Source organism: Porites lutea, chromosome 4 (assembly GCF_958299795.1).
Source record: "Porites lutea chromosome 4, jaPorLute2.1, whole genome shotgun sequence".
Lineage (NCBI taxonomy): Eukaryota > Metazoa > Cnidaria > Anthozoa > Scleractinia > Poritidae > Porites > Porites lutea.
The window spans coordinates 38652618-38672322 of NC_133204.1; the positions used below are offsets into that span (position 1 = coordinate 38652618).

Sequence of the window (19705 nt, forward strand, 5' to 3'; positions counted from 1 at the left end):
GATTATAACGATAAAAACGATTGTTCTATCGATCTGAGGCATTGTAAGTCATCCTTGCTATCATCTTAACGCCATTGCTGCTGATTTGCATTGTAAGATAAATGCCGTTTGTAATAAACCCAATCCTTCGCTATGATTGGTGGATATTGGTTAGATCCATCCAGGCACGTGACCATAGTGTCATCATCCGGGTCATGAAACAAAGCCAACGATCGGCGAGGAACTCTTCGTTTGATTTCCTCCTCAGGGATCAGCACTCGATGAACCTGTTTTACGAAAGAAAAAAAAAGTAGATTAAAAATAGCTAGCTACTGAACAATTTGCAAAATAAAAGAATCAAAGGTGGGAAGTTAAGTTTCAACAATGCAAGTGTCTTCACATATTATTAAAACTCCGTTGAAATGCTTTTCCGATTTTTTAAAAAACTTAAGGCGTTTCTGGGCGCCGCTTATCGAAAGCGTTTTTGAAATTTAGCCGTTCGTAAATACGCGAACAAAACACTACTGGCATAACGGGATATTCGATCAGATTGTTAAAGCTGCTTGGTGGGATGAATTAGGCACCAAAGTTCACGTCTATTACGTGGATAGATTGTTTTCACTCGACCTTACGTCGGCTATTTTTGGTGTCCCAAGAAAATGAAACGGCGGCCACGTTGGTGTCCCAAACCAACAGCTGAACCAATCCTGTGGGAAATAGACCTTTTTCTTCTGTAAAAACTTTTTTTGTCCCAACAAATAACAATGATTCACTGAGGTGGGGGTTGCGAGTGGGGGAGGTATTTACCGAGCCGCGATAATTGTTTTGGTACATACTAAAACAGTGATATAATTGAGCCAAAAAAAAATGATGGTTTTTAACTTATTCTGACTGCTGCCAACGATTACAATTTTGGCGCTAAATGACCAAACGGCCGTCGCGTTTTCTTGCCCACAAATAAAACTTACGAAGGCATTTGTTTAGCTATTGAGGGGAGATTTCTTCAAATGGAGTTATGAATTGTTTTTGTATTTGAAACCGTTCTGTAAGAAACTATTAAATTTAGTTTTAAGCTTCATGCATGAACGTGTCAGCTAAATAAAGTAACATAAGACTTAATTTGCATTTGTAAACGGAAAACTTTTTCTTTGGTTTTATCGATAATTTCAAGTCAAACAGACAAAGCTTCGCCTGTTTAAGCTTCCAAACCGAATTTCGTCACATTATTCGTGAATTTCGGGAACAGCGTGTTTGATTATTTGTGAAATTTCTCCGTTTGTTACGGCGGTAAACCGGGAAACCATTACGCGCCGGCGTCGCTCGCTCGGAGGAGCTGAGGGGTGAATCAGTGAATAGCACTGGATATCCCGACTTTGAGTAGCCAATCAGAGCAATCGAAAAACACTATCCACTGTTTTAGTATATACCAAATTTGAATAGCCGCAGGGCACGTGAGTGAAAAGGCTCTTTAACAATTATTCCTAGAGCCCGAATGGGCTCTGAGTCAATAGCCCGCCCATTCGGCCTTCGGCCTTCGGCCTCATAGGCTACTGACTTAAAGCCCATGAGGGTTCGAGGAATAATTGATTCAGTAAAATCCAACTAGTTGGTCAAAAATATCGAGACAGAACAACTTTAGCTAGCAAAAGGCCATTCATCCGTCATTGTTTTGGTTTTCAAAGCAGGCGCTTTTCGCTACTAGTGGGCTATAACATATAGCCTAGTAGTAGCTCAACCAATCAGAACGCAGGATTGATAATAGACCACTAGTTGGATTTTACTAAATATTATTAACCGATCATGGATCGTGGTAATGTTTTTGATCAAGGGATCAAGGTCGGTGTTATCTTTTAAACTCACCACAGACTTGTATCGGTCTGATGTCCATTTCTGCATCAAGTCAGCAATGAAAACTAACACTGCGCCTCTCATGGGCGTGGCGGATACAAACTGTCCATCAACATTATTGATCACCTGAAGCAAACGTACATACATGCTATTGAACTATGTTGGCATAAAACAAGAGGCGATTTTGAAGCAATATGAAAAATCCTTCTGGGCTTAAGAGTGTATATCATTTATAGGAAGGCAAGAAGCATTTCTCGCAGAGCGAGTTTATAATTTTGTCAAAATTCCCAACGCCACATATTCTTTAAATGCGTTGAAACTGGAGTGTTTTTGAATTACGGCTTTCACCGTCAACTCCCTGCTCATTTGCCTCGAATACATCTTTTAATTCAAGGTAAATACAGCTCCACCAGCTTCAAATTGAGTCCACCGGTAGAATAAATATGTGATGACGTCGCGTAGTGACTCCTGGCCAAGGTGTCTTTTTTACACTTGGCCGTTGTTTTTTTTTTAAAACCATATATTTTTTTTACCCATAGGCTTGTTTCTCCTTATTTGCAGTGCTGCCGCCTTACACCCTAGCGATAAACGCATTTCTAGCATAAAACGTAATGCGGATAGTATCAAAGCTAGGTTTCTCTATCTCTAACCTGCAGTCCACCAACATCGTCTTGAAACAGCAGTGTAATCCCACCATAATCTGTGTGTTCCCCACAGCGAATCTGACCCGGCTTGATTTTACTAAGGTCTGATATCATTGGGTAATAGTTGTATCTTAACTGAGTACCACCTTCGGAGGTGCCCATCTTTTGCCAAGCAAAGTCAAACGTGTCTGGATCCTGGATGAGAAAACAAAAAGGTAAGGCCGAAGAATGTTTTTGCATCATTTGAAAAGTGTGCATAAAGAAAAATAACATAGCATTAAAACAAACCAATAGCTGTCTTGAGACTAGAGCACGGGCTTACAGTTAAATAATTTTCCACTGGGTTTTTCCTCTTAGTTGTGTACTTCCCATAAAAACGGAAAGGGGTGGTAGGCCATACATCTTTACCGGCATGAAAATTTTGAACACCTTTTACATATTGCTGTAGCGAGAAGAGCTAAACTATTTACACTTTTTATGCGAGATTTATTACCTGCAACCTCCGTAGTTTGTTTTTGTCCATGGTAATAATGTTTTATCTTTTTGCTTTTTTTAAACAAATAAGAACAACGAAATACACTGGTCTTGTAAAAGTAATGATAGAAAGTGACCGGGGACGCAAAAAATCTGCCGGGTAGAATCAAACTATTCTCCGTGTATCGGAGCTTATCGGGGAGGCTAAATTTTCACTGGGTAGACTTGAATCGAAGGCCACCAGGTAGGGTTCCACTGGGTCTGTTACAGAGAAGTGTTTTAAAGGCAATGGCCATAAAAACGAAACTTCACGTGTCTTACACACTTTAGTGAAATTTAAGATTGTTCCCCTTTCTTATACTGAGACCTTTGGACTGAATTACATTTTAAATACCCAACTCCTTTCGCTCATAAGATCATAATACTAACAACTATAAAATCGATCGTACCAGATCAAGGCTTATGGCTATGACAGACATCATCCTTAAAGCAAGGTTTGTTGTGTCCTCGTAAAAGGTTTGGACAGTGCCTTGAAAGTTTGGGACTTCCTCATTGGGCCAAATCTGCAAAATGACAAGTGAGTACCGATTATTGAGAATGCTACATAAACGTTAGTGTAACTTCTGTACGGCAAATCAGAGCCAGGCAGAAATTGAGAATTAATAATTACTCCTGTCAGACAAATGCACAAGTAACTTATGACTAAATGACGTCAGTTTGCCGAGAGTCTGCGAACAAGATCTTTGTGATCATTCAAAAGACCCTCGCCCATCAGATTTTGGTTTCACTGGAAAACGACTTAATTACATGCTAGTTCAGTTTGAGAGAAAAAGGAATGCGATTTTGAGCATAGAATAAGGTAACTAAGCAATGGAGATTTTTCTTAAGAGTGCTGAAAATCCTCTATCACTGGAACACAGCCCCGTTGAAACTGAAATTAAGGTGGCTGAACACAGTTTTGCGGGCGGTCAGCGGTAACTCGCGTAACGGCGCGTGTTTTAAATTAGACAAACAAACATGGCGGCGAAAAAAACAATGGTACACAGAAGACGATTTCTCAAAATCTACTCATTTGGCAGAATTTTTACTTTTATCGTATTTTAAACGATGAGAACTTTAAAATGGAAGTTGAACAGACGAATTTTGTGACACATTTAATAATTACAGAACAATTATATTATTGATTATCTAAAAACTCGTCTGTTAAAATTTGGTCAAATAGTTTTAATGGTAATGATTAATCATAGCAAGCTGTGTGTATATTTATAGGAAAATCTAATGAGCGAATTTCATGTAAACTGAGCAAAAGTGAAATTTTAAAGTTGTATTCAATCGTTCATGTTGCCATGGAAACTACGAAACGTCAAATTTTACCTGTCAATCAAACTCTCTCATCAGTACATTATTCACTTGCCATGTTTTAGTTTGTGAGCTGCAATCTTTCTCTTGCCATGATTTGGTAAATGACATATACTCACAAACTGCCAAAACTGTGTTCTGCCACCTTAACGGGTCAGTTGTATGTCGCAGATGCGGGTTGGTTCAAATCGTGTTTCTAAGTGGTTTCTCGCAGAGTTTCCGAGGCGCTGCGTAAAAACTTTTATCTTGATCGTAAAACAATGACTGACACTTACATAATTTTCATCTTCCAGTCCGCAGAAATCAAACGATTCCTTGAGGTCCGCAGGTCTTTTCATATTGCTGGTTCCTCTGCAATTTGGCACACAGGTTCGGTGAAGTCATATTAGTTATTGGAAAAAAGCTCTCTCTAGAGAGCATTTGTTTACATTTTTAGTTATGTCTGAATCTGTAAAAGGTTTGCACCCTGGGCTGGGTTGGTCAAAGAAGGGTTAAGATAACCTAGGGTCAGTGCAAAATTTCCATTCAGATCTGAAGGCTTTAAAAGGAAAATTAAGTTTGATTCTTTTTGTCCATAATTTAATGATTTGATGCTCTAACAAGAATCGAGAAAATTATTCTGAAAAATGCTTTTGAACAAAAGAAATAGAAACTTGTGTTAAAGTTTTACCCAGGGTTAGCGCTAATCGGCCTTCGAACAATGAACTGGGCCCAGCTGCAGGAGTCATTTCATAAGTAGATTGAGCATGGTCGTCTGGTCCTGAATAGAAGTGTTGTTGACAGTGACTGACGTTTCGACAACCTCTGCGGTAGTCATCTTCAGAGTTAAAGTGAGTTGTATCACGTCAGTTGATGGTTTTAAACTCTGGTTATTGACCTGATTGGTTAGTTACGTCGCGATGTTATTGGTCGTCTGTTTGCAGTTTAATTTTTGACATTTCACTCCTCAGGTTAGGCTATGTTTCGTAGAAAAAAAGAAGCGTAAACGTTTCGGATTCAAAAATGTAATAAGTCGTTGTACAGTGTCGGTAACTGCTGACTACGATGTATGTTGGCACTTGCGATTTTATCGGCCTGATATGTCATATAAGCATGAAACGTAACCTGCTTTGTCGAAGAAAATAAAGAGGACAAAGAGTGATTTCTTGCATGGAAGAAAAGATGTTCGACGCACAAGATGACGCTCATTTATCTAACGTATTAAGTTACCCGGTTCACCGAAGACTAGCGTCGAAAAGAAAATGGAAAATTACTCGCATCGAGCAAAAAAAAAAAGACATTATCGACGCCAGGCCCCGCGCTCATTTTTCTGGCGCAACATGTCACACTTTGCCGTCATGTTTATGTAGCACACGGATGACCACAATTACCCTTTTTGCAAAATTTCTTTTGACTGGAAAATAGAAATTCATATAATGACAAGCAACGACTTGAGCGTAATATATTTTTCCTTGTTCACGAAATGAATCATACGGTATTTTGCCTCTGGCCCTCAGAATTATCGCTTGTCTTAATTGAGGACTTTACGGACATTACAGACACACGACAGGACTGCATAATGTTTTACAGTTTCTGTGGAAACTGTATGTAAACTGAGAAATTATTGAATGAGCTGAGTATCATTCGAGAGCCAAGTCCAATAATTATTTTATTATTCATTCAAAATATTTTGAGTTCTTTGCAAGCTTACCTCCTTACAGACTTTCTTCATTTTTTTTTTTGCCTTTTTCTCAGCACGATTTTAGGATAAAAACATCAAGCAATGTGTTTAACGTAATCTTGCATCTCTTGTGTTCAGCTAGTCTTCGGGTAGCACGTGAACGCCACTTCTTTAACTGAGTTCATTATTGCCCAAAGTAGCCTTGTTTCCAGGCAAATATACAACTGAATGCCGGACACCTGGGTCTGTACTTTTTAGACTCCTCATTTTAAAAGGTTTAATTTGAAAGAATTTTCTTCCGTAGAGGTATCAGTATAATTAGAGTAAGAATACCTTTCGCTTTCAAGCTCATCCCAGCCATTCTTTAGAGTCGTTCCGGTTCTCTTTGCATACTTCTTCTTTACATCAATGTTCAAGTTAAAAAACTTGTCATAAGTTTCGAAAGTAGTGTCAATCTGCAAGATCATAGGATCATTAACAAAGTAAACCACAAAGTAATTTAACAAATACTACAGACATTTTTTCCTCTAAAAAAATGATCGGACAGACATATAATTCAATTACGTAGAAATTAGACGGGCTAAATTAATCAGGTACCATTGTTCACGGGTTCTACTTCCCCATAAAGACCCCATAAAGCCCAGCAAGAAAATAGAGTCCACTCCACCTTGCTAGAAACGTAAAAAAAAAGACCCTGCACGGTCTTCCTTTCACAATTTCGAGAAAAAGAACCAAAAACAACAAAGCGTGAATAAAGCTTTCAGAGGCCATTTTAAGCATTTTGGGAGATTGCTGGGAAAAATTTATCTGTCCCTCATTCCCAGCAAGACTGATGGAAGAGTCCCCAGCCAGTGAGGTGCACCTACATTCTGCAACCTGACTTACTGGGAAGTTTCCCAGCAGAAGTATTGTCCAGACGTTACTGGCCAGTTCGGGTGTGTGGTCGTAGGACAAAAAATTCACCCAACGCAAGAGGTTTGTGACATATAGCCCATAGAACATACCAACTATTCTAGAGACCAAATCCCCTCAAACACCCTTATTTGTCCATTTCCCAGCAACATTTTCCTTCTGAGGACAGATTATTTTTTCAAAATCTCTCAACCAGCAAAAATTTGCCTGATTAACAGATATTTTGAGGAACTAATCCATTGCTGGATGCCCCAGCGTATTCAAGACCGCCTAAGAGACGATTTTACTTGAGGCGAATTTTGACCTATAATTTCTTTAGCTGAAAGTGAATCGAATTTCCTTAGAATCTCTCAGAGACACGACTGTGAAGTATAAATTGGTTCCGATCCACTCTATATTTCTTACAAGAAGTGATTAGCAGTGGTTGATCCAGACCTTCAGATAACGGGGGTGGTGAGGGCGGTCTCAAAAGACTTTTTAAAACTAAGGAGGGGGTACCGGACCCCCCCCCCCCCCCAGGCCCCTCCCCTGGATCCGCCTCATTGATTAGAATAGGATAGACTTGCCGTTTCTTGTGGGATTCCATAGTTTGTAAAATAAACGACTCCAGTTGTGCTGAAAGCTTGGTACACTTGATTAGCAAGGTCTTTAACAGCTTGGCTGCTTAGATCTGGATCCTTGACGTCTAGACTCATTGCGCTAAAGTCTACAACTGGAATTCCACAAGAAGGATTGGCTGGCATGTTGAAAACTTCACAGTTGGTACTAGCAGACCCTATTGACACTAAAAGAAAAAAAGAAGAATAAATTAAATTTCCGGCGTGTTTGCCGAAACGTTTTAAGGCAATTGTATCCGTAAAATAAAGTCAGTATGCTTAATCATCTAAATACTAACGTATACTGCTCTCAGAAATTTTATTCCACGTGAGAAAGAGAAACATTTCAAGAAAAACCTCAGGGACCAGGGTAATACTAACATTTCAACCGGAGAACTTTAACTTCTGATGGGGACGTAGAAAACTGCAAGTCACCGTTAAACTTTCAGATGACCTAATGACTGTAATTATACTAAAGGGTAATACTGTTGTGAAGTATTTTGAAAGTTATTTTTAAGATTTGTATTTTATTTTAAGTTTCGATTTTTTAACTACGTGAGTTAAGGTTAGTCTTGATTTTTCCACACGGGTGTTTTTCTGTTTTCATCTTAAAGTTTGCTTTTAATCATCAAGTGACTTGAATTTTTGCTTAGCTAGCGAGTTTACTTAATGCCATTTTAGGAATATTCTTCGCTTGCAAATTGTCAGATGTCTATTTTTGTTGTTGTCATAATTCGAATATTAGGCAACAATGCCGATGCTCGCAAATGCTCATATTTCGAACTTGCGCTCAACCTCGTTCCCAGGGTCCTGGGAACGAGATTGGCTTGCGCTACCTGTGGTTTGAGCGGTAGTGACCGGAAGTGAGACAACCAACTTTCTTCTGAGATTGGCAGGGTACTAGTTTCCTTCATAGAATCATCCTTCGATTTTAAGCAGTTCCAAAAACGTCGGCGGTCTGAGTTATCTACCATGTTTTCCAGTTCCGAAATCTTAGTATGACGGTATTCTTTTCTCTTTTGTTTCAGAACGTTTTTGTACTGTTTTAAGATGTGTGATATTTTTCCCGAAGCGTCATATTGAGAGGATCTCTGTGTTTTAGATTAGCAAGTTTCCTCAATTCGTGTCTCTTAAGACGACATTTCTTATCAAACCATCTTCTGTTTGAAGAAACAGAAGATAATCTATTATCAGGGGCGGACGGAGGATTTTGTGACAGAGGGGGCCTAGAGATATAAATATACATTCTTGACAATATGGGCGCGATAACGCCCATCAGGACTGCGAACGGCGTACTTTTCTGGGGAGTTTCAAGCGCATGCTCCTCCGGGAAAATTTTTGAAGTTGAAGTTCTCTGAGATGCAATCTAGTGCATTCTGAACGCTTAAATTTTGCCAAAGCTCGGATTCCATATTAAACATATAACTGCTGAAATATTTAGTAAAACAAAAGTGTGGTTGTGATCAAATAAGTAATTAACACTTTATGATGCTAGTAGGGGCCGAAGCGATTGCGGCGAGAGCACAACTACCCGGCAAAGGCGGCAGCATTGTCTTCCTGAAAAATTGTCAAATCCAGTTTGTTTGAGACGGATATTTACTGTATTCTGGGAGCTTTGGACAGTTACGACTAAGAATGTAGGCTTCGAACACAGATTCTTCTCTTATTAACAATGTTTATTAAAGATATTATATATTCAAATAACAAAGCTCGAAGTACCATTCCATATACTTTAACAAAAGACAAAAAAATCCAAGAACAAAAGGGGGAGGGGGGACGGCCCCCCCTGGGACCACCCCTAAATCCTCCCGAGAGAATTTCGTTTTTTAATGTTCTTAATTTTTAAACAATGTTTTGCGGTTGTACAAAGAATCCTTTCTACTGCGTCGTGACAAGAATTAATGTGTTTGACTGGCCTACTATCAACAAGAAAAGCATGTTCTCTGTGTCTCTTGTTTCAAGTGCTGTTTTAAGTTTTTGTGATGAATCATTTTCTCATATAAACTGTTTGGGTAAACGAATTAATGTGTCATTGGTGTTTTCTGTTGCTAAGTGATTTTTTACCGTATTAATGTTATTAGCTTTATTGGACTGTGATCTGATAAACTAGATGGCTCTAGATCTTTAACAATGAAATTCGCGGCGATAGAGTGGAATAAGTCTTGGTCGCATATTGCATAGTCAATAACACTAACTCCTGATTTACCATGAAATGTTGGTCTACCTAGCGAATCACCACGATATCTACCATTCATAATCTTTAGATCTACATTCCTACATTTAAAAGCCGTTTTCAGTGGTTATTCAATTCGTAATCAAAGGTGTGTCGCTTAGGGGCACATACCGAGAATTCAGATTGATCGTTTGTTATAATGGTGTTGCCTTCTTGACAGAATTGTCTGGGTATTTACCAGTTCTGGAGTTGAAATTTGGAATGATACCCCGTTGACTGTACGTAACAACCTTACTACCAATAACTTTAGAAAGAACTTAAAATTTTACTTTTTAAGCCTGAATTGAATTAGCGCAGGTTACTCATAGGCTTATTGTTAGTTTATTTTCACTAGTTTTGAATCTTTTATAGGACTGCGGGCATGTAAAATTTCTTTATAACCTTTGTTTTGTATCTTGTTTAATTTAGTATTTGTAATTTAGCCTGCAGTCTTCTTTTTTATATAATATAATTTCTGTCATTCTGATCTGACCACAGGCCGTATAAGCCCTTTTGGCTCTACTGATATTTTGTACCTATATGAACGATGGAATAAAGTTAAGTTAGGTTAAAAGCGTGGAACTCAGAAAAACTCACCTCTTAGCTTTTGGCCACTTGATCCTCGGTTTGTAGTTAATTAAACACTATTTACGCGCAAAAAGGAGGCTTGCATAAACACTGATTCTGATCTACATTTGCATATCAAGGAACTCTACTTGCGGGGAAAGCTCATGGGACATACCTTTAAATGTATACTGTTCAATAAAACAATAACCACTTAGACACATCTCTTGAATGAGAGACATATTTTTTGAATGAGAGATAAAGAATGAACTTTATTGCCATTGATAGAACACCGAATAGAGAAAGAGTAATATAAACAACTATATTTGAAATGAAAAAAGTCGATTCGATTGGTACCTGGAATATTTATAGGACAAGATTTCCGTGTAACCCCATACATTAATGCATAGATTCATTGTTCTGATCAATACGTAGGAAACTGCATGTCACCGTTAAACATTCAAATGACCTAATGACAGTAATAGTAAAGAGAATACTGTTGTGAAGTATTTTGAAAGTTATTTTTAAGATTTGTTTTTTTTTATTTTAAGTTTCGTTTTTTTTTTCATTAAGCGAGTTAAGGTTAGTCTTGATTTTTCCACATAGGTGTTTTTCTGTTTTCATTGAAGTGACTTGAATTTTTGCTTAGCTTACGAGTTTACTTAATGCCATTTTAAGAATATTTTTCGCTTGCCATTGTCAGATGTTAGTTTTTATAGGTGGTCGTGTTTGTGATGTTAGAGCTGACGTTGGTACATTAGTCTCGTTGAAGTTCCTGTTTGGGTTTTTTATGCAGCGTTTTAGTTTTTCATTGGTTTGTAGATCCTTAGTTGGGTAGAGTTAAATGCCCGTCTTCTAGAAGGCTCAACAACTTATTGAATAACCGCAAACAAACAGCATTAGTTCGTTTAAGTTGGATTTGTTCATTTCATTTTTAATTCTTTTGGAATACGAAGATTTGTCGTTTTTGAGTTTGTTAGCCGCTGTGCGTATTTCGAGTTCAGTTATTGGGTAGTCCAAGGAATGCGGTTGAATGTGTTGTTGCGTCTTCTAATCTTTTCAACTCATCGATAATCGCTTCTTGGTGTGAATTGTTAAAGGGGCTGGTTTAAGCACAGGTGACCCAAGCTCGAAATATGACCATCGGCACTGTTGTGTAACGTTCAAAATATAAGGATTTTTATGGAAGAATAACAATTGTTTCTGTAGCCTACGAATGTAAAAGGATTTAAATAAAAATCGGCTAACCTTGCTTAAGTTGCGTGTTAACTTTCTTCTGGGTGTTATTGGAACCGGTTTGCACAGTACAACCCGTAAAACTGCCATAAATCGATTCTTTTCTTATTAACAATGTTTATTAACGATAATATATTTAAATAACAAAGCTCGAAGTGCAATGTGACATACGTTTACAGAAGACAAAAAAATCCAAGGACAAAAGGGGGAGAGGGGGCCGGGTCCCCCTGGGACCACCCTTAAACCCTCCCTTGAGTATACGTTCAACCCAGAATACAAGTGTTTTTAATGTTCTTAATTTTTAAACAATGTTTTGCGGTTGTAAAAAGAATCCTTTCTACTGCGTCGTGACAAGAATTAATGTGTTTTTCTGGCCTACTATCAACAAGAAAATCATGTATCGTTCTCTGTATGGCTCTTGTTTGAAGTGCTGATTGAAGTTTTTGTGATGAATCATTTTCACATATAAACTGTTTGGGTAAACGAATTGATGTGTCATTGGTGTTTTCTGTAGCTAAGTGATTTTTTACCGTATTAATGTTAAGTCGTGTCATTATTGGACAGTGATCTGATAAACTAGATGGCTCATAAACAATGAAATTCGCGATAGAGTGGAATAGGTCTTGGTCGCATATTGCATAATCAATAATACTAACTCTTGATTTACCATGAAATCATGTTGGTTTTCCCAGCGAATCACCACGATATCTACCATTCATAATCTTTAGATCTGCATTCCTACATGTTTCTAAAAGCCGTTTTCCGTGGTTATTCAATTCGTCAGTCAAAGCTGTGTCGCTTAGGGGCACATACCGAGAATTCAGATTGATAGTTTGTGCGTAACAACCTTGCTACACCCAACTTTAAAAAGAACTTAAAACTTTTAACTTTTTAAGCCTGACGGAATTAGCGAGGGATTTTCACAGGTTTATTGTTAGTTTATTTTTCACTAGTTTTGTATCGTTTATAGGACTGTGGGCATGTAAACTTTCTTAATCATTGTTTTGTATCTTCTTTAATTTAGTATTTGTAATTTAGCCTACAGCCTTCTTTTCTGTAAAATATAATTTCTGTCATTCTTACCACAGGCCGTAAGCCCCCTTGGCTTTACTGATATTTTGTACCTACATGTACGATGGAATAAAGTTAAGTTAAGTTAAAAGCGTCGAACTCAGAAAAACTCACCTGTCAGCTTTTGGCCACTTGATCCTCGGTTTGTAGTTAATTAAACACTATTTACGTGCAAAAGGGAGGCTTACATAAACACTGATTCTGATCTACATTTGCATATCAAGGAACTCTACAAGTGGAGAAAGCTCATGGGACAACCTTTAAATGTCTGCTTTTCAATAAAACAATAACCATTTTGACACATTTCTTGAATGAGAGACATATAATTTCTCGAATGAAAGATAAAAAAATGAACTTTATTGCCATTTATAGAAAACCGACTATAGAAAGAGTAATATAAACAATTATATTTCAAATGGAAAAGTCGATCAGTCCTCATCTTGGTACCTGAAATATTTATAAGGGGAAGATTTCCGTATAACCCCTACATTCATTGTTTAAAGAAAAAATAAGACAGAACAATACTAAGCCTTTCGAATTTTAGCTATTGTTGTAGAAATTTTTAATTTTTTTCTAAGTCTTTTTTTAAAAGGCATCTAAATTTGGGGCATTCAACTATGGTTGAAACTCAGGCATCTGTGCTGCAACTCAAAGCCGACCTCTTTGCTTTTCTTTTTCATCTTTACTGAGATCAGTGCGAGAGAGAACATCATCAATACTTTCTTGTACCTCTTGCATTGCAGCAAGAGACAAACCAGTCGATATATTTGCTCTTTTAGATACCGTAAGAGTTGTTTTGAATTTTTGCCTTGCGTTTCTGCTTGACTAAACCCCTCTTTACTAGGTACCACATTTATCGGCAGTCTATACTTATCTGGTGTATAGTTGTTTTCAAATCTACCAGAAGATAACCGAAGGTTATTTTTACATAAGTTCGGATTCCTTTGTTCTTTTGGGGAGGAATATATTACATAACTCCCGAACCAACTGTGTATGAAAAGCTGGGTGCGGCTTTGATTGTTTGAAGGGAAGAGCGTGGCTAATGAACAGCTAATTAAAATGCGAGTGGATTATGTATTAATTTGCAAGGGGGATAAGTGACTTATTCCCCCTTGCATATTAATACATAATGCCCTCGCTTTTCAACTAGCTTTTCATAAAGAAAAATTCACAAATGTTTATTGGAAATATTAAACCCGACGCTATAATTACTAACATAAAACTGAGCTGCTTTTTTTTTGCGCCACATTCACGGATTTTCATAGTTGTTGGTTCATCGATTTCTACAGCCAGAACGACCACAGGTAGCCCAAGCTCGAAATATGAGCATCGGCATTGTTGCGTAACATTCATAATATAAGGATTTGTTTGGGAAAAAAACCTATCGTTTCCGTAACCGACGAAAATGAAAGGATTTCACTAAAAAACCGCTTACCTTACTTAAAATGTGTGTTACGTCTCTCCTGTGTGGTCCACGGGCCGATTTTTTTTACATAAAAACCCATAAAACGGCCATAAATCGGCCCGTGGACCACACAGGAGAGACGTAATACACATTTTAAGTAAGGTAAGCTGTTTGTTATTGAAATCCTTTCATTTTCGTAGGTTACGGAAACGATAGGTTTTTTTCCCATACAAATCCTTATATTTTGAATGTTTCGCAACAATGCCGATGCTCCGCTGATATTTATAGCTTGGGCTACCTGTGGAACGACAGTTCGAAATTGAACTGCTTGTTTAAAATTCTACGGTTCCACGAAAGTGTCACTGTCATGGTAACTAAGGTGTTCTGTCATCCCAAACTCGTGTACTCCATGAAGACATGTGGTTGACCTCTTTGTGTTTTGTGGTATTCTTGCTTCATTACTCGACTGAATTTCCTTGTCAGTTACAGTAGTGATCCCTCGCCCGGAATCTTCTTTGTCTGTAAACATGCAGCTCGGTAGAAAGATCCTCGGTGCGAAAATTGAAATTGTCAACTGCTTGCTCGTTTTCTGCACCCGCAAATGAAGATTCCATCTTTTTTCCGAAAGCTCTTGTTGTACCGCCACTGAAGTTGCTTCAGTTTGAGTAATAAACGGCTCTACTTTTGGCTCTGAATCGCTCGACACTGCTAGGCTCTTTAGGCTGTTTCTAGCATTCACTGCCATCGGGCAACACACGAGGGCAACGCACGCAAATCACATAACCCCTCGCTTCAGGCCGATAACCCTTACGTCTTTAATTTCGACTGCTTCCTCACACTAATTTATAAAGAAATTAGTCTGCCCGGGATACCTTTGTTTGGCCAATGTCACAATTTGCAATCTACCTCTCGGGTTCTTAAAAAGTATTATTAAAAGAGCAGTGACTGTTTAAACTTATCCTTCGAATATCCTTTCTTTGATAAAACAAATTCTGTTCGATATAAATTAAAGTCAAGTTGCGATGATGAGAACCCCTATAGTATAGAGGTTTACAATGCGCTTGTAAGTTTCTTGAATCAATCATTTTATCGTCAAGCACGTAAGTTCCGCTTGCTCTCAGTAAAATGTGTCGGCCCATTTTGGCCGCCATCTTGAATTTTAACAAGATTTAGAAATCAGGTTAAAACCGCAAGAAATCGTAATTTTTTGTGCTTTACATATAAAATAACACATAAATAAACACTTTACATCATTTTGTCAACAATCTTTACTTTTATTGTTTATTGTTGAGAAAACATGCATTTTCGCTCAAAAATGGCGTGACCACCTGCCAATCATGACGTCATATCTCGTAACCACAGTAACTGACCATCACTAAACTTGTCTAAAAATGCGTGCTAGGGATAAAAGAACAGCTACTGAGAACGTCAGGTGGTGATGTTTTATCGTCTAGGGAAAAAACTCAGAAAAAACTCTAGTTAATTGTCACATAAAAGGTTGTCTGATAGACTGTTCCACAGATCAGGAGTAGCAACAGCGAAGGCTCTAGACCGATAGGACTTTATATTAAAGTTCACAGGATTCAGGCGTAATAAACCTGAGATTTCTGGGTGGTCAATAGCCAGTTACCAAATCTTGAATGTAGGTGGGTGCTTGTTGGTGTAGAGCCTTGAAAGTGAGAAACAGAATTTTGAATTTAATACGCTAATTTATAGGAATCCAGTGTAGATCGCACAGAATTGGATTGAAGTGGTCGTATTTGAGAGAGAATATAATTAGGTGGCCGGCAGCATTCTTTACCGATTGCAATTAGAGCTTTTACATAACATACTTCGGCACATTATACAAAACAGAGTTGCAGTAGTCCCGATCAAGCTTTAGATACAAAAGCATGGACGAGAATCTCGGTGGTCTTCAAGGATAAGAGTTTCTTATGCGGGAAATGTTACGCAGATAGTAGAAGGCTGATTTACAAACAGAATTGATATGAGGAAACATAGACATAGAGCTGTCAAAAAATGGCACCGATGTTTCTGGCAGAACCGGATGGATGAATTGCATCATTTCCAAAGCGAAATGGTGGTAGCGGAGACTGTATAGGACAGTGTTTAGAGTAGGGGGGGGGGGGGGGGGGGGGAGAGAATCGGGGGTAGAAGCGGGATCATTTGAATCGTACCGTACTCATGATTCCTGTCGTTTTTGCCTCAATGATTCATGATTCCTTCAAGAATTTTCCTCCAGATTCATGATTCACGAAGACTTCTGATCACCTATTGATTTAATGATTTTCTCAGGGGGCAACTTGGTCACGTTTTGTATTTTTGGTGTTCTAACCTCTGCTTCATTCAGACTCAGGTATCATCATTCGTTTTGTCTTGACATGGAGTTTTTTGTGACTGAACATTAAGCACAAGGTTATCAGAGAAACAAGCGGACTGTCAGCCCCGAATGCAGGAATTATATAGGGGGGAGCGGGGGGCAGGTTTCCCCGGAAAAATCTTGAAAATTGGACTCTCGGAAACGCCATGATATCCTGCATTCCCTGGATCAAACGCAATTAATTCATACGTGTATTTTGTAGAGCTTTTCTCAGAGTCTCGTTATTCATGATTCCCGAGCCGAAGTACAAAGATCCATGATTCCCAAGTTTTTAACACAAAGATTCATGATTCTTACATGTTTTGTAACTATGATTCATGATTCATGATTCCGCTTCCACCCCCGATAGAGAAGTTCAGTTTTGTCCTTGTTTAGTTTCAGCTTGTTAAGAAACATCCACTTATCAAGATCTGACAAGCAATCCTGTATTTTAGCAATGGTACTGGCTAATTTCAGGTCATTTTTAGTGAAAAGGAGACTGTATAGTTGAGCATCATCAGCGAAGAAATGCAGTTGCTTTAATCTTATGATAACCCGCAGAACGTCCGCCAGTAGTGCTGTATAAAGTAGGTACAGAATAGTTTCGAGGACAGAGACTTGATACTGGGAACAAATGTACTACCTAGTTCTACCTAGTGAAGAAGGGTTTGCTCAAGCAGAAACGCAAGGCAAAATTTCAAAAGAAATCGTACGGTATCTGAAACAGCAAAATCTATCGACTGGTCCGCTTCTTCCTGCAATCCAAGAGGTACAAGAAAGTATTGATGATGTTCTCTCTCGCTCTGATCTAAGTAACGATGTAAAAGCAGAGAGGTACTTTAGGTTGCAAGACAGATACCTGAGTCACTCAAACAACAGTTGAATGGGCCAACAGTTCGACATCCACATGCAATAGAACGTAAAGGAATAAACAGTACTTTTCCGGAACAAATTAGCAAACAGAATTCTTCAACATCAAAAGCGTCCTCTACACCACTGAACCCCTTAAAGTGAGCTAAATCAACCAAGCATCTTGCCAAAACCCGCGACATTTAAAGCCCACTCCGTGGTGTCAAATCCTTCCATCCTGACTCCCCCTCCTACTGACAGTAGAAACTCCATTACACTGAGGACCCAAGGGAAAAAGGCGCCGCATTCACTTTGTCAGTCACTTAGATGATAATTAGAGAAAACAAATTCGCCGTCAAAGATACACAACTAAACCTTATAAATATTCGGATCACTCACCGTTTCTGGGAATGGAGTCATCTTTCTACCGACGCTCAAAAATAAATAAATAGATGCGAAGGCTCCTCAAGACTCTACGAGGACGTCTCGATATCACTTTATGAATACTCTATAACACAGGATGACTCGCCGAGGATGACTCGATGAGGCACCATTACTTGACGTTGACTCGACGAGGACGACTCAACGAGGGTGACTCGACGAGGAGACGACTCGAAGAGGACGACTAGGCGAGGATCACACGACGAGGCAAGATGATTCGACGAGACTACTCTGAGTCATAACCAGAATCCCAGAAGTAGTTAGGGTTGTTTGTGAGGGACATTTGTTTTGCGAACTGTGTTGACGAGTTTATTTATTTATTTATTTTTTCAATCATTTGAAATGTTCAGTCTATTATTAATGACATTTATTGCCAATCCATTGTTCTTATTATTATAGACACATGTCATTTCATTTCATTTAGTATAATTATATTGTCAGCCTTCTTGCCTGCCAATTTTGTAACCTGAATGATAATGGTGTTGATGGTTTTCTCCATTTTATTTCAAGATCACGAGTTTAATGCAACTAACTGCAGGCATAGACATTCATGCGCTTTCTCTCCTTGCGTTCAAATTTATTTTTCCACCTTCTAATGTTTACAAAAGACTATTTATAAAGAGAGATAGAGAGTACCAACGGTTATTGGAGTCCCGAAAATCTTGATAATGAGTTAGAGTCACTATTTAGAAGAGCTGTGTCGCTAAATTTACCGCCAAATTGAGTGAAACATAAAAAATTAACTGCTCAAAACATGAAAAAGCGGGTATAAATAACAAAGCAACAACAATTACAAGAATTACAAGAGTCACCGTGGTACACTTGGTACAGTATTTTCTTGTCTTATCAATTTGCAAACTTCACACTCCTTTTTTAAGAACCTGCTTGATTTCTTCTTCTTCTTCTTTTGGGGGCTAAAAAGGTTGTTATATATTCAGTATGTTTGTGAGTATTAGGATGAAAAAATTTCCGCCAGAAAGTTCGTAAACCACTAGATTCTTGCATGCAGGTATTTCCTGAATGATAATCTTCCCAATCTTGTACTCCTTACAACTATTCCTGCTACTGCCAGAAAATAGGTAACCCTCTGCAACGTGTTCATTGGAAACACTAGAACGTATTTCTTAGAAACGAGAAAAAATAATGTTGGGTTTACAGACTGATCCAACGTGTTAACGCGCTTATGAGACCGCAATGCCGTTAGTAATGTCTATTCCTGAACTATAAAAAGTTAAAAGGCTGACTAACTTATACATATAATAATTATGTAGATGAAAATGAAATGAAACTTCAGTATTCAGAAAAAAATATCGCAAAGCAAATGTCCCTTTCAATTGTCAACAACCCTGACTACCAGGTTCAAGTATCCCTTGCCGTGACTCATCGAGTAGTCTTCGTCGACACATCTTGCCTGGTCGAGTCGTCCTCGTCGAGTCATCGTCTCGTTGAGTCGTCCTCGTCGAGGCAACTTCACCGAGTCATCGCCTCGTTGAGTCGTCCTCGTCGAGTCAACCGTGTCTCACCGAGTCATCCTCGCAGAGTCATCTAGTCCTCGTCGAGTCATGGAGTGAAAATCGAGTCGTCCTCGTCGAGTGTTGAAGTAACGCTTGAAAATTCGAGTGCCTATTTACTTTTTTTTGAGCGTCGGTAGAAAGATGACTCGGTTCCCAGAAACGGTGAGTGATCCGTTTATATTACTCTTTCTCTATTCGGTTTTCTATCAATGGCAATAACGTTCTCTTGTTTATCTCTCATTCAAGAAAAATGTCTCTCATTCAAGAAATGTGTCTCTCATTCGAGAAATGTGTCTAAATGGTTATTGTTTTATTGAATAGGTTGTCCCATGGGTAGACTTTACATTCACAAGCAGAATACTGCAATGCTGATCGTACTACTTGAAAGTTAACTTTGCAAGACATCAACACGACACCGAAAGAACTCAAAAAACAGAGCGGGATTGTAGCAATAGACGGCTGTTTCGCTATAATCAGCTTTCTTCGCATGTAGAGTTCCTTGATATGCAAATGTACACCAGAGTCAGTGTTCATGCAAGCCTCCCATTTGTGCATAATTAGTGTTTAATGAACTGTAAACCG

The 19705-nt window shown here is 38.5% G+C and overlaps 1 protein-coding gene across 1 annotated transcript; it reads right to left on the minus strand.

Moving 5' to 3' along the window:
* LOC140935636 (uncharacterized) lies at positions 1-7656 on the minus strand. Its single transcript, XM_073385208.1, has 7 exons — positions 7443-7656; positions 6298-6419; positions 4580-4655; positions 3395-3508; positions 2478-2666; positions 1840-1953; positions 1-266 (listed from the first exon to the last, which is right to left on the minus strand). The coding sequence occupies exons 1-7, from the start codon at positions 7617-7619 to the stop codon at positions 66-68; spliced, it is 993 nt and encodes a 330-aa protein (XP_073241309.1). The 5' UTR covers positions 7620-7656; the 3' UTR covers positions 1-65.
* Positions 7657-19705: the final 12049 nt, after the last annotated feature.

Coding starts and splice junctions, on each gene's coding strand:
- LOC140935636 (XM_073385208.1), bottom strand. CDS start 7,619: ATGCCAGCCAATCCTTCTTGTGGAATTCCAGTTGTAGACTTTAGCGCA. Junction 6,420..7,442: donor ATGGAATCCCACAAGAAACG/GCAAGTCTATCC, acceptor ATGATCTTGCAG/ATTGACACTACTTTCGAAAC. Junction 3,509..4,579: donor GACTGGAAGATGAAAATTAT/GTAAGTGTCAGT, acceptor GTCATTTTGCAG/ATTTGGCCCAATGAGGAAGT.